The sequence below is a fragment of the Carassius auratus genome, unplaced genomic scaffold (genome assembly GCF_003368295.1).
Source record: "Carassius auratus strain Wakin unplaced genomic scaffold, ASM336829v1 scaf_tig00024766, whole genome shotgun sequence".
Classification (NCBI taxonomy): Eukaryota; Metazoa; Chordata; class Actinopteri; order Cypriniformes; family Cyprinidae; genus Carassius; species Carassius auratus.
The window spans coordinates 280,390-296,373 of NW_020525372.1; the positions used below are offsets into that span (position 1 = coordinate 280,390).

Sequence of the window (15,984 nt, forward strand, 5' to 3'; positions counted from 1 at the left end):
GCTTTGACTGAGAAAAATAGCTGTCATTTCATTCTTGTGCATCCTGTGACCGACTACAACGTTCCAAGTTTGAAGCACATAAATAAATCTATGGATCATTTATAAACATTTAATTAATGCTTTAAATTAAACAAAGAAACTACTTCATATAAGAAAAAAAAAGTAAAATATGTGAATAAAATTCACAACAACACATTATTCCTAATATCTCTTTAATCACACTGGTCAATATGAATTAAAATTCTGTCAAAGTCAATCCATATCTATATATATCTATATATAATCTTGGGACCAAAATAGGCACTGCAAGCAGAGAAACCAAAAAAGCACCCTTAAAAGTCAGGCTACATTTGTGTTCAGACTAAACATTTGTCATCTGTTCCATTTTATTTCAAAGAATGCTTTGTTCTCCACTCTGTGCTTATTTTACTGCTCACAGGAGCACTTGCATAGCATTTTCCTCAAACTTCTTGACCTCCCTGTATCACATGTCACTTCAAAAACAACACTGCACTCTGAGAAAGTATACATATATATTTCATTTCCAATCACTGGACTTTCAATTGACAATGGGGTCCAACAAGTCAGAGACCACTAGTTCTTTTTTCCATTACAAATGATATCATCAAAAAAAAAAAATCTGAATTAAAATCTGAATTGACAAAAAAGAATATGAGAAATAATGTTTAATGTTTGGTTTGTCCTTGTTTTGTTTTAATGACACCAGGAAGTTTGTGAAAATGAAAGAAAAATAAATGAAAGAAAAATCCCAGATTTCCAATGCGGTCTCAAACTTTTGTACCTGATTGAAAATTACCACCAAGTGTTCAAAAAACAGTTTAGCCGAGTAAACTTCTTTGAAGCAATGTGAGCTCTTCAACTGACATAAAATTCAAGTGAAGAAGTTGAGGAGCAAACATAAGGCCATTCTAATCTGTTATCTGGACATTGATTTTGGATATTGCAACTCTGATATAGATGATATTGCTAAACATATATTTGTCTGATTGCACGGCTCACTTGATTTGGAACTGATAGTTCAGGAGTAACTTAGGAGTAGCGTGACATCCGATTGGTCTTTTTCAAGTCCTATTAAAGTTCTTCATTCTTACTAGAAGGTGGTGATTGACCTGCTCCTCTGGATGCTTCCACCTCCTCAGAAGGACTGTCTTTTGCCCGGAAATTGAGAGAAGCAGAGTTTATGCAGTAGCGTTTCTTTGTTGGTCGAGGTCCATCATCAAAAAAGTGGCCCAGGTGAGCACCACACTATAAACAGAAAAAAAAATTCAAGAAGTTGTTTTCATAGAAGGGTATAAATGGGTGTAAATCTGGCTTTGTACCTGACTGCAGGTTGTCTCCACTCTGTGCATTCCATACGAAAAGTCATCAGTTAGTGTAACAGAGTCCTTATTGATCAAATCAAAAAAGGACGGCCATCCTGCAAAAGCAGTCCAACATTGAGGGTTAAGTAAATCTTCATATGATCCCCAAGCCTACAAACCCTCCATCTCGTGCTGTGCAAGTTTAAGAGTTTTGTTCTCTTCCTGGCCTGTCCTGATGTTGAAGCCCATTCTAAATCAAATCCTCACATTTTCTTGCTTCTCCATCCTTGTCTTTCACTCCAGCACAATGCAGGCTAATCAATCTAACCTTAATACAACACATTGCGTATGCTTACAATGCAAAGTACATTAAGGATTATTTGGAAAAGAACAACAGAGAATGTATGAAAAACTTGGACCTTTGGTTTGGAAAGAAAGTATTGCTAAATGGTGAGAAAATAAGTTTAGTGTTTACTGATGCTAAAAAAATTCGCCACCATGATTCTTGGGTGTTTGGTTTCTGGCAAAACCATATATATTGGATCCTCCATAGCCTACTGCATGGCTGGAAAGGCAGGTGAGATCATGAAGTAAAAAAACAAACCTCACTGAAATGGTCAGTGTTATCGACAGAGTTACAGGCTGTCTCACAATCCCGCTTCCTTTATCTGGAAAATTTCTACCCAGTAACACGGGTGCAAGTGGAAAGAATGGCTGCTCTGGCTCATGGGTGGTCCTGCACACAGCTCTCTGGGTAGGTGGAACGTCTGGAGGACAGGAACCTTGGGAGCTTACTATTACACAGCCTCTGCTGACATATTTGTTTTAGGTTTTTGACAAAAACCCCTACCAACTTTAAAGTACTAACTCCTGGTTGCTGGTAGAGGGAAGACACTGCAAAGCAAACTCAATGAGCATTGGCAAGACTATTGGCAGTTCAGAGCACCGCTTTTTTCCTGATTATTTCCTGAGAGTATAAGAGACTTTAAAAAAAAAAAAAAGTAAAAAAAAAATAATAATAACTTTTTACTTGTACATAAATTATCTGAGTGGTAGATTAAGAGTGTTCAAATATAATAAAAAACCTAATTATGTAATTTTACTTACTGTCCGTAAATGTAAGATTTTTTTAAGGACCCGCAATTATCCTGTTCTAAATAATAATAGCAAATTAACGGAAGGAGTTGTTTGAGGACCAGTGTTGGAGATTTGGCAACCAAGGTTCCTTCATGGGCTTTATAATGTATATGATTTTACATTTCATAATGGCATCGGCGTATGCAGGAGTCAGTTGGTGTGATACTAGATGTGGTGAGAAACAGAAGTCAGTGTGGATACTTTCTCTCCACAACCCCTCGAACACCCAGAGCCAATCCTCCCTATACACAAAGTATGCATGTTGATGGGGCTTCATTTCTCGTAAAGATGATTAAATTTGTATTTAGTTTTTGATTTTGACTACTAGCAATTATGAAAACATGAATGTTCCTTTCCTCTAATGCAGTGCACCGTTGTCTTTTCTTCATAACATCCAAATCAGTCAAATCATGCTATGTGTTATACAACACCAAAAAAAGGAGTTAAAATATGCACTTAGCGGTGAAAGAGACACTATTCCCTAAGCGCTTTTCCATGTGCATGAGAATTAGTTTATATTTAATTTATATGGTGAAGTCTATGCAGTGCTTTATTTTTACATTTGATTATATTAGGCTATTATAGGCTGAATTATTTATTTCATTTATATATTTATATATTTATATATGACAAACAATAGGACAAATACAATAGAAAAAATAAATAAATAAATTATATATATATATTTTTTTTCTTTTATTTTTTTTTTTTCTATTGTATTTGTCCTATTGTTTGTCATTTTCTTCCTATTTTTGCATTACAGACTGTTTTCAACACACTCTTGTTTGCTGACATTGAAACTGCTCTGAAAGAACAGGTTAAGGGGTTGGGAAGCATTTAGGGATTTTTATGGACGCACAGACAGGCGCCCCCTGACAGAGTTTTGCTTAGGGCCCCCAGAAGTCTAGGATCAGCATTGTGAACACCCCTCTATACTGACCCCTTCTCTCTCATCCCTCTTAGGGAGGAGATGCTTGGCCGCAACTACAAAGCCACAAAATTCCACTCAGACACAAGGAGCTCTAGGGGGAATATAGGAATCCTATGACTCAGACCGGGAGAATCCCGGCGGATCGCCACGGAGCTGATCTAATGGAGCTTTATTGCCAAAGCGAGCGGTCCAGTGAATGGAACAGTGTAGTGTCCTTCTAACAAAACAGGAAATTGAGTCTATATGAGTCCAGGCTTCAGTATTGCCTGCATGTAGTGCAGCCCATTTGGCCCCCATCTCTATGTTGAAGACAAAAAAAGATGAAACTCCAGCGAAAATCAGATTTTTCAACACGAAAACACGCGTTTCTCATTTCAGCTTGATTTCTGTAAAGAATTCTTGCATACACATTCTACTTTGTTTGGAGAGCAAATAAAAATAGCACGAGTAACACAGCAGAAGCTTGTGATTTGGAACTCAGATCTGTAAGAGATCAACAATCCGTTTTGCTGCAATATATTATAATTATTACATTGTATGCACTCAGCGGCAACTCAACATTCACTTAGTCGGAGCTGAGTCTTTTTATGCTTAAAAACAAAACATTTAATGTACATCTTAAACTCATAACAGAAAAGTATACCACTGCAACTACAAAAGCCATATTAGAAGCAAGATGGGAAGCACTTCCAGGAAACATCCAATTCATAAAAACTATAATCAGCATTTAATGCTTATTTGCACACCTGCATTAAAATGAAAGTGACTATACTTTATTAATAACACATTCTTGCATTCAAAAACAGATATAGTGGATGAATTGCAAGAAGCTTTTTCCTTTTTTTTTTTTTTTCCTAAGTTGAACTATGTATAAATGCAACATTCATTGTAAAAGACACAAAAAAACAGTGAGGAGCAATCAAAAACTACTTTGTCTTGTCTAGTCAGTTATTGTTGGCCAATATAACAAAACATCTATGAACTGTCTTCATTTGACTTTTCTCAGCAAATATTGTTTTAAGAGATTATTTGTGATTGCCATTTTTGTAAGTCATTAATAAAAAAAAAAAATAATAATAATAATAATAATAATAAAAACTCGGCATACTGTTTCTCTGTGAGACATACCTTAATTCAACAAAGCTGTTCTCTATTTGTGAAGGAAGAATGTTTTATGTGCACAAATTAAGAACTGGAGGGTTCCGAAAGATTATGGATGCCAATATAATATATTTTGTAAGATCTTTAAGTCATGGTATGGTTTGCTGTAGGTGCTGTCACTCAAATATAAAGGAGCATGTGAGCTTTCATGCCCCACACTTGCATCCTATTATGCAGCTGACTGGATTTACATTCGTCCTTGCGATCAATCATAAAGGAGGTTGAGAAGGTCAAATTCTCCCTTACTGAGCTGGACAAGAGAAGAATGAGGAGTGAAAAGCATTATCTCTATATATATATATATATATATTACTCGCTTTGAGGAAAAAAATGAAGCTTAGTCTTGTAACATTATGTACACCATTATCAAAAGATGTACTGTAGCTGTTCTGAAATAGAAATAAAGCATTTAAAAACAACAACAACTCATGTCTCATTATCTATTTGGATTTTTATTATATGTGAGTGCAGAACCATACCTGATCCAGAGTCGAACTTCTTGTCAGACCTGCAAGGAGATTAAGGCATCAATAACAAAATATTGACTATCAAATGAAAAAGTATCACAAAAAACCTTTTGATTTCTAAATCAAAATAAAGATTATACCGTGGGCATGTTAAAAATGGGTCATTATGGACACTCACGTGAAAAGAGGGGCACCGCAAACGACACACTGGTAGATTCCTTCCTCTTTATTATCTGTATATTTTCCTGTGAAAGCACTAAGGATGAAAACACCACAAACCGTGACTTTATACACTAAAATTATCAACTATGGATACTGTTAGCTTAATAAAAGATAATGGTCAGCACAATAAAAGTTCATCAATAAATGCTAATCTATATTACTGCTTATTTCAAAGTGCATTTCAGTTTCCCATGCTCCGTGTTTGTTTATACAAAAAAATTATCTAGATAAGTTGAGAAGGATTTGTGGGTGAACAGAGTAACAGGCATCAGAATGTACTTTTCAGGTTCCTTGCGCTCTTCTCACAGGCTAAGGCACTTTTCACATTGCTACTGCCAATGGGACGATAAATACTTTCACCAACTGTGTTTTACTACTGAGAGGGAAAGAGGGTGAAAGTGTCAGTGTTTTCACTTCTATGTTACATCCTCAACATCTATCTCATTGCCATGGTTCATTCAGAAGAGAACGTGTTTCTATCAGCCAAGCATAAAGAAATCTGTACCGAGAATGTTCAGTCTATTGACATTTCGCAGCATTATTTGACTAGAACTATTTCCAAATCCAATATTTCTCATTGCCACTGTTTGGACACCCCTTCTCGACCTTTTAAAATATAAAGTTGTTGGAATATAATTGAATTATTTAGAATAATATGTTACCTTGTTGCCTGCTTTTGCTTCACAATCCAGTTATTGAAACAAAAACAATTACTTAATACAAGAAACTATATTATAAATAATTATAAATTAATTTAATTAAATTATTAATTTTAGTAGTACATTTATAATGCATGGTAGATTATTTATTTTATAAACATATTTAATTGTTTTTATAATTGTTTTGTATAATATATACACATTATGTATAATTTGTAAAAACTGAATAATATATTTTATGAATAATTTATAATTATATATAAATCTGGAGTTTATGTTTTTTAAGTTAATGATTAACTAATTCATTCAAATAGGTCCAAACTTTTGACTGAAAGTGTATTTTAGTTAGGGTGGGTCACCCACCTCTCTGTGCCCTTTTCCTGAGTTACATGGTACTGCATTGGGGTCAGTCGCTTCCTCAGCTCCTCCTCGGGGAACGTCTTGGGCCATGTCTTCTTACTTCGGCACGTTCCTAAAGGGAAAAACAAGTGACGTAAGGCAAGCATTTAAGTGTTTATAAATCACAAAATAAAAGTAGTGCTAAACTTCCAGAATTATTAGAAACCAAACAACAGGCACCCTAATCAAGGTTTCTATGTGACTACTTCCAAGCAGGAGTCAGCAGCACTTTTGTCTGGTTATTTTGGTTGCAAATGATTTGGTTTGGCTGATGATAAAGGATGTCTACTTGAATTCCTGACTTGACTCTTGCCTGGGAAAAAAAATCAGTGTCAGTGACACACACACACACACACACAATCCAAATGCTCCATCAGTAATGTGCTACAGCCAAAGTATTACACTGAGGCAAATTCGATTTTCCCTTCATAACATACGTGGTGAGTTATGACATTCTAGATAAACGCTCATGTTGGCTGTTCATACAGAAGGCAGCGATCTTGACTGCTACACTTGGCCCATAGCTTTACAAACAGTGCTGACCTCTAGAAGTCAACCTGAGGAGTGAGTAACTGTCACCAGATAGACTTTCAAACTTAATTCATTAAATAATGACACAACTTCCACTGATATTAAACTTCAAAACATCAGCCTGGGGAAAAAATTCAATATCAAAAATGAGCCTGAAATTCTGGCAACCGTAAGGTCCTCCGAAGAAGCACTGCAGCCATGTTCTTAAAAGGGGCCAGATGTCCATCTGTACGCCATTTAGTCCCCGGGACACGCAAGAGTTTTAAATAGCATACAATTCTACTGCAATTTCCCATTACAGAGTGTTTTCTCCCTCCTTTCCACCTTTTTCTCCAGCTAATAACGATTTTTTTCACTCCTGTGTTCCTGTGGGGTCTGTCCTGCTCCTGTATTGTTTGGCTAGTTTTACAGCTTGTGTTCTGGTGAGAGCGGGTCTCCCTTCACTTAAGACTATGTGGAGAATTCCTCTCGACAAGATTGAAACCATGTGAATGGAGGAAATAATGGGGTCTTTAAAGGTCCCTCTGGTGAATGGGCTCCATTGATGGGCCCTGCTCTGTCCAGTGAGTACAAAGTTACTTCTGACAAACGTGGGGAAGAGGGGAGGAGAGTGTAAGGAGGAGGGGGTCGGCTCCCTGCAGGACTCTCCCGTATTCCTTTCGTCTTCTGGATCCTATTTGTGGGACAGAGAGAGAATTCCTATTTTTTGTGTATGGAGGGCTCTGAACACTATTTATACTGTGAAACAGAGGGAGGGGGAAAGGGGAAAACGTGTTTTATTTCTTGGTTCGTCTAGAAAAGCCTCTAAGGAGGCATTTAAAGAAATTCAGGAATTTGGTCTTTGTCACCCCCTGCAAATGATTTAGTTTTGGTGCACCCAGAGGTCACGCAACCAATCAGCACCTTGTTCCAACATCCCTCCTCTATAACCTAAAGTGAAAGTTATTTCCTAATTGGAAGCATGGTTTGTTTTTAACACGGGCCTTTTGCTTCACACCAAAAATATCCTATCTTCCCCCAGACATTTTTCACACTTCTTCTCACCAATTCTCAACTCATCGCTTTCAAACTTTGTGCTAGTGCTTGCAACGCTGTGCTGTAGTAAAAATATTCAAACATTCTGGTTAACCCTTGTACTTTCACACTACCAATGTTCCTGTCACGTAGTAGCACTCATATGTCTCTCTATACAGGTAATAAAAAGATTTTGGGGTTCCTACACTATTTTTTTCAATAATGGAAAATTCTAAAATGGTTACGTAAGAAATTGGTAATTATAATATCAACCTTGAAAAATATTAATCTCAGTAATGTCAGCCTTATTAAGCATTCTACTTTTTTTTTTTTTTTACTTTAGAATAATTTTTAGCTGACATTGGTAGAATGTTTAGCACTTAAAATTCACCTAACTGTAATGATGTCATCATAATATCATCATATTTGCAGTATGACTTGCAACATTTCTTCTTACTCACAACTATTCAATCATATAACGGTGTTAATTATCATTAAGTGAAGGCAGATTTTTATTTAAACGCAAATAAAACTTTAACATTACTCTTTTGTTACTTTCAAGCACTATTATTTCATTCAGGAAATGCAAATCCTGTTGTGTTTTATCATTTTGACACAGAAAGACCCAATTATTGATAACAATCTACTGATGCATATTAATAAAAGTATTAAAAGTTTTAACATGCACCAATGATTACTTTACAAAAATGAAATTAGATACAACTGGTCATAAAAATCCCTCAGAATACACTGTTTCAAATGTGATTGCCATCTAAAGTCCTAAAATTAAAAATGCAAATACAAATGCAATCATTAGTAGAACTTAAGATAATGTTAAAGCTTGACTGATCATGCAGGCTGAAAAAAAGGTAAAACAGTGAGTTAGGCGTTATTCCTCGAGCAACTGAAGGGCTAAACAGAGGGAAAAAAGAACAAAGCGAAAAGTGACATTTCAGGGCAAGGGGTCATCAGATGCAGAAAAACCAACTTAAGCATCAGGGGGAACCTGATATCTGGAACCCACTATTTAGGAAATTATCTAAAATGTTGGTAGCACTTTATTTTACAGTCCTGTTCCTCATCTACATACTATGTACTTATTGTAGTAATTACAATAACTATGTAATAACTAGGTACTAACCCTGAACCTACCCCTAAACCTAACCCTATCCCATGTAGTTACCTTGTATTACCTGAACTTTATTAGATAAATACACTGTAAGTACACTATAAGTACATGTTAGTACACGTACTGTAAAATAAAGTGCAACCAAAATGTTACCAAAAGTATAACTTATTCACCTATTGAGCAGTTTATGCATTTAGGTGAAGACAATCAATCAAAGTAAAGAATACATTGTCCACTGATAAAGCTCAGGCTGCCTAAATCCAAAGTTGGTTTCTCCACAAGTGTCAATCAAACAAACACACACCCCTTGCACAATGCTCACACATGCGTGTGCACACATATGAAGGCATTGAGGAAGCAAAGCACACTGCACACACACACACAGCATCCAGGTGACCTGAAGGGAGCCCGCAGGCCTTGAGTTTTACAGGTTGGCCTTTGCTGACCAGATGCAGTAGATTGAACCCGGACATGGCTGCGGCCGATGCTGCTGAGAGAACAGAAACAGCGGCGAGACAGGAGCCGCCTGCTAAAACACCCTCCTATCACTCAGGCTAAAAAATAATAAAGACAAACATAGGCGAGGAGGGAGAGGAAGGAGAAAAAAAAAAACACAACATAGGTCAACACAGATGTCAGTCACAGAGATGGACACTTACAGCAGCCTATCACGGGACGGCTGACACTTCTCATGCAAGGAAAAGACATGTAAATGATAAAGATGTAAAAACAAATTACCCACAATTCAACTGAAAACCTTGTAGACTTAAGACATTTACTTACATAAATAACCATTTCATGTACATCTCAATGTATAATATTAAAAAGCTTAATAAAAGAAAAGTGCCACATTGATTTTTAATTTTAATAAAGGCTTTTTAATATTATACCTGACAGGAGCTCATAAATAAAATAAATGTTAAGCCAAAGATGCAGCCATTATTTGTTTATTTATTTTTGATTGCTGACAGTCTAATACATATGGAAGCCCATTTTATGTCAAGTTTAATGAGCTGGGTTATTCGTTTAAGAATTCAGAGCCTTGAGAAGACACAGGGAAAAAAAAGCGCAGAAGCACTTTGCATAGAAAACAGATAAAAAGCTGCCAACACAGAGCTTCTCTGCGGTTTCTATGGCTGTAGCACGTCAGTTGTGTGTCTGTGGGCCATAAACAGAAACCTAAACCTGTAATTCAATTTATCCTAATACACATTAGCAACTTTTCTAATATCACAGAACACTTGCATTTGTACATAATCCCCTAAACCAATGCACGACACGACAATCAAGTCTGCTTCTCATTTAAATATCGCATTGGTTACAGTACCTAGTGTAGTGGGTGGAATCAGTGCTAGGAACGGTCTTGTGGACTTATGGAAACGACTGCATTGGAGCAGGGCCATGGTTGCATGCGGGGCCATGGATCGGAGAAGACGGGCAGCCATCCTGGCCTACGGGCAAACTCGAGCGCACACTGAAGAATGAGGGAAGGTTTTTAAGACCTTCTCCAAGCCTTGTTGTAACTATAAAGATATGAAAAATGTAGCTTTAAAAATATTAGAGCCCCAGAATTGTGGGAAATCACAGCTGAACTACAGAAGCAATAACAGGCAAAGCTACAGAGCGCTGCTGAATGAGAGGGCGAAGCTGCGGTTTGTAAGGAATGAGGTCCATCTAGTGGTCGTGCAGGTGTGTGAGGAACAAGAGAGAAATCTTTTCATTTACCTCAACAAGGAGAGAGGAGAACAGTACAAATTAGAAATGTACATCAGAAAGAGCTTCAAATTTGAAAATTTTGCCATTAAGCACTTATTTTTACGGTGAAGAAAAAAAAAATATTTGAATGTTTGCATTATATTTGGCATCTGCCACCAAACAAGCTCTGCTCCCATGTCACATTATGAGCCAACTTTTTTTTTTTTTTTCAATTTTAATCAGCTTGCCCATAAGGACTTTTAGTAGATGTATGAAGTCAGTTCTCCTCAAATTCACAGTGCAACCACAGGTGTAACTATGAACATATTCATAGTTAAAATTATTTTAAAAATATGTGACATTAAAATAAATGCAAGTTGGATTGATATTTTGGCCTCGTTTTCACTAAATTTCTGCTCTGTAGATGGATGTATCATGTATCATAATGAAAACATTTAGATATAAAAAATATATTATATTAAAATATTACATTTTTGTATATTTCACACCACTGACCAAAATAAAATAAATAAGGCAACCATGATTATTTTTGTATTTAAATTCAGAATTAGTACAGTAAATGAATCCAACAGCACCGGCACTCAAATGACTCTTCTTCAATCGACTGGTCTGTACGGTTTTAACACATGATCAAATACAGTCACAAGGAAGGTCACATTTAAAAAATACCCAGCAATCACTTCCAGAGAGAACTATAAATAGAGCTCAGATTACAGTTCTGCAGATTTCTGTAAAGCAAAACTGGAGCTTATTTAGAGAGAATCTCCTTCTTATCAATATCAACAATCCACCCTTATCTATTGAACTACAAAATGAGTAGATCTCCACAGCAGGCAAAATAAGTGCATTTGAAGCCTCTCACCAAATATATCAAGTGCTCTGAATATCAATGCAGTTTATAAATAAAGCATGCTTGATACTTTGAGTAGAGTCATAACTATATAAGGCCATAAAGTGACAGACGAGGGCTAAAATGTTTTAAAAGCAGATCAGATCTGTGTAAATGATTGCAGGGCCAATGTGAACAACTATTAAGTGAATGCAGGCAAATGAAAGCATGGATATCTAAAGCATGTAAATCTAATACAATTTCATCTATATCATTACATTAAATGTTCATCGGATGACTGAACATCCTGACAGGCGTTTAGAAGTTTATTAGATAGGTGTCAGTACTTTAGAAATAAACATGACATAAAATATTAATGTCTCTTAATGGTCTGCGCTTACAAAAAAAATTGGAAAAATGGAATGGCATGATACTGTGGTGTTTACATCATTGTATCATAGCAGTCCAATAGTAGGCTACTTTTCTTTTCTGTAACGGCGTGGTTTGCATAAACAAAACCTTACGTAATAATGCTTCGCTGCTATGACATCACATGTGGGAGGATACATAGTATATACATAGTATACAAGTATAGTATACAAGTGTAACTGATAGGCCTATGCTTCTTATGGAAGACTATTTCCTGTGGCAATTTACGTAATATATTGTCATAATAAAATAGAAGCATAAAAAAAACAAATAAACAGATGAAACAAACGCATAAATATGTCATACATTTCAACTGCGTCAATTTTTAAACTGACAGTGAAGTATAACGGGGTTGAGTTACACATACAACGCGTTGTCATAGGGACCCTGTTAGCTACATTACTTAAAAAGTGCGTGACAAAAAAATAAAAATAAACATATAACAAGTAGTTACACGTACCAGAGAGCAGAAATAGCGTTAAAACCCAGTAGAACAGCAGACTAGAGAGTGAAGGGAGACCGCGGGGAGAGCAGTGCATTTGTCAAACAGCGACACAGTCGTGTACTTCTTAGGTAATGACAAATGCATTCTGGGAAATTCCTCTCGCCTGGCAGACGAGCTCTCTAAATATGCACAATGCGTTGTTTGCGCACATAGTTAACTCAGCGCGAGGCAATATGTGCGCCTTGGTAAGCTAATTACGCCATTAGACAGTACCAAAATATAGGTTATCATTTTGTTATCGGGTCTGAACAGACGTGTGAGAACCCTAGGAAGGTCTGGTCTGTGATCAAACAACTAGTGAAATGCGAAAAGCTGGAGCTTTATTAAGAGATAATACTATTACAATTTTACTACCAAAAAAAACAAAAAATAAAACTAAACCATTAAAACAATTTAATCATAGATTGGGAGGTGTATTAACCATACTAATGTTCATTTTTATGAATTGAACTAAAATATAGGTTGTATTATATATTTTAAATGCTTTCTATTAATGATTTAAAATTAATCTACTGTAATTTACCATTGTGTGGTTAGCAATATGTTAAATGTTCAACTCTACGTTTGTAGGCTATGGTTATTTTAGTGGTGCTTATTTTTTACTTAAACTTTATTATTAATATGATTCTTATTGTTATATTAAGTACTTCTACATGCAATTAAAAAAAACTAACAAAAATAAATAAATAAATCCTCAAGGATCCTTTTAGATTGGCAAAAAACTGGGAATAAAACAGATATAAAGAATTAAATATATATAACTATTTAAAGTGGATATAAAGTTTAAAAAATATTTTTTTAAATTAGCATTTTGATTGAATAGCTTCTACTTTTTCTCTGATTACTAAATTTTGTAGAAATAACAGTTGTTGTTCCAAAATAGGACTGAAATGTCCAGTTTTCCATCTGAAAAGTGCAATACTTACAAATTTCATCCTTAAGTTATATAGTTACTAATATATAAATTATACATTTTTAAAACATATTCCATAACAGATGCAAAAATATCAAGGTTCATGTGATTAATCTGCAAGACTAAAAACAAAGTCTTAAGACCACACCATTATTTATGTTTTCAATTGCAATAGGTTCACCTAGATTTCTGGGGCATGTACCATGAAGCTGGATTAGGTGGCTAGCCAGCTATGTTTCAGCTTAGTTTCCGCCAACCCTGGGTTTTAGGTACTATGAAAGTAGCTCGGCTTTAATCGGTGTTCGTTGCCATGGTATCTTACGCTGCACGGCTAACCTGCTCCGGGGCAGGTTATGTTCTGGGTTAGAGATTTCAAACTGAAGGTGAACGAATCAGATGTGAGAGAAGTGACACATGTCTGACACAAAGTCACTCCAGTTTATCTTGCTCCAAATTAAAGGTCACTTATGCTTAAAAAAAAAAAAAAAAAAAAAAAAAAAGAAGTCTGGCTTTAATGATAATAACTGAGTCATTTTATGATTTATATAATTATTGTGATTCATATTATTATTTATCTCTTACACACAAGCAATTTTAGTTTAACAGTTATTATAAACTATTTTAAATAAATATTAATGTATACAGATCATGTAATATAAATAAGCTGTAGTATCAAACGATTGCACTATTTAAAAAATTACAAATCTGACCTTACATGTTCGAGTCTCTATCACTATATATTTTCAAATGTATAAACTAAGTTAACAAGTTCCACTTGTGACTACACTGATGGAGCAAGATCATTTATTTTATTAGTCCTCCTTCATTTTTCATATGACATTTAAATTTGTCATATTCTTCAATCTCTTAACCTTTAGCAAAACCTTTAACCTTTAGTTTTGAATCTCGCTGGGTCTCTCGCGAGAAGTAAATCAAACTTGCTTTGTGTTGCAAGGCTCGCTCCACAAAATCAGGATCAAAGCCTGAATTGACAAAGAAAGTTGATGAACAGCATCATGCTACCAACAAAGCCGGATTGGAGAGGTTTGGTTTTGTCAACTCAAAACTAATCCTGTAACTCTGAATTTGTTCAGCTGCCATCATGGTACAGGCCTCTGGAGTGGGCAACTACCGTTTTCTTAGAAATGTTAATTAAATCGATTAAATCAATTAAAGCTGCAGTAGGTAACTTTTGTAAATATATATTTTTTTACATATTTGTTAAACCTGTCATTATGTCCTGACAGTAGAATATGAGACAGATAATCTGTGAAAAAAATCAATTTCCTCTGGCTCCTCCCAGTGGTCCTATTGCCATTTGCAGTTACGGACCGCTCCCGGTAAGAAATCAACCAATCAGAGCTGCGGTCCGTAACTTTGTTTGTGTTCAAAATGTAGAAAAATGTATATAGTAAGCGAGTACACCATGAATCCATTTTCCAAACCGTGTTTTAAGCTTGTCCTGAATCACTAGGGTGCACCTATAATAAGTGTTTATGTTCGGACTATTTTAGATTGCTTCGGGGGTACCGCGGCGGAGTAACCCAGTACCTTTATGATTCTTCATAGACATAAACAGAGAGAAGTAGTTCCGGCTACATGTTCTTCCGCAAGACGCAAGCAGTTCTGTTTATTAACCGCTAGAGCGTCAAAAGTTCCCTACCACAGCTTTAAAAGATCAACTTTATCTCAAAAGCCATTTCCAACGTTTTATATAAATGTAGGTGCAAGTCATTCTGGAAACGAATAGTTAAAATGTGTTAGATTATGTAATCAATCTCAACAAGGAAGGAGATAAACATAAGTAATAAACAAGTACATTTTATTTACCTCATATCCACCCGAACTGCATCTAAACAAAGGCTGATAAATCTTTGTTTGTTCCAAAATAGACATGACATGCTCTGTTTATGAATGTGTCCCGATACAAATTAGAATCAGATCGCCATATCAGGCTGCAACTGTAGCACAAGTGTGTATAAGAAAGTCAGAAAAACAACTTCCATCAAAAACGTCTCCTTTGGAAATTTAGTAGGGTCGGGGACAGATTAAAAACAGCAACAGGATGGCATATAAAATCTGCCAAGTGATGGGTCAGGGGAAAAAAAAGAACATCCGACAGCACCAATTATAATGGGAAAAGCATAACTTTTAAAATATAAACAAAAACAACAGTAAATAATTCTATACTTGAATATAATCAGGCTGTTACAATTAAGACTAGTGTTCAGAAACATGGCATTGAAGGGGAACACAATTGTTCATTTCCCTCACAAAGCCATGTAGACCCTTCAACATCACACATCTCTAAATGCAGCAGTGTAGTTATTCTGTTGGCAAGAAACAAACGAGAGCTTATGACAATTTCAATTCAAACAGATGATTTCAACCACCACCACTCAATGAGATATTTACAGCACCCCTTTCTAGAGTGTGTGCATGCTGTTCTTGGACTAAAAACTAAAACAAAAAAAATAGGAAAGAAAAAAAAATAATACAGGGAATACATCAGTTAAAACATTATCAGGGAAATAAACATCCACAATATATGGTACAATTCAAAGCTTAAATATAGGCATACTTTAACCAGCACATGCAGCTATGTATAGCCCAACGGAGC

General features: G+C 35.7%; 1 protein-coding gene across 4 annotated transcripts; it reads right to left on the reverse strand.

Moving 5' to 3' along the window:
• Nucleotides 1-368: 368 nt before the first annotated feature.
• On the reverse strand, nt 369-12,550 carry LOC113078228 (methionine-R-sulfoxide reductase B3, mitochondrial-like). Of its 4 annotated transcripts, none has more exons than XM_026250547.1 (7): nt 12,407-12,514; nt 9,370-9,526; nt 6,263-6,371; nt 5,197-5,274; nt 5,031-5,059; nt 1,341-1,438; nt 369-1,266 (listed from the first exon to the last, which is right to left on the reverse strand). In XM_026250547.1, exons 2-7 carry the CDS (start codon nt 9,443-9,445, stop codon nt 1,093-1,095), a joined length of 564 nt encoding a protein of 187 aa, XP_026106332.1. In that variant the 5' UTR covers nt 9,446-9,526; nt 12,407-12,514; the 3' UTR covers nt 369-1,092. The 4 variants fall into 4 exon arrangements, with proteins under 4 accessions (XP_026106332.1, XP_026106330.1, XP_026106333.1 ...); XM_026250545.1 differs by lacking the exon at nt 9,370-9,526 and adding an exon at nt 10,300-10,495; XM_026250548.1 differs by lacking the exon at nt 12,407-12,514 and adding an exon at nt 10,300-10,422.
• Nucleotides 12,551-15,984: the final 3,434 nt, after the last annotated feature.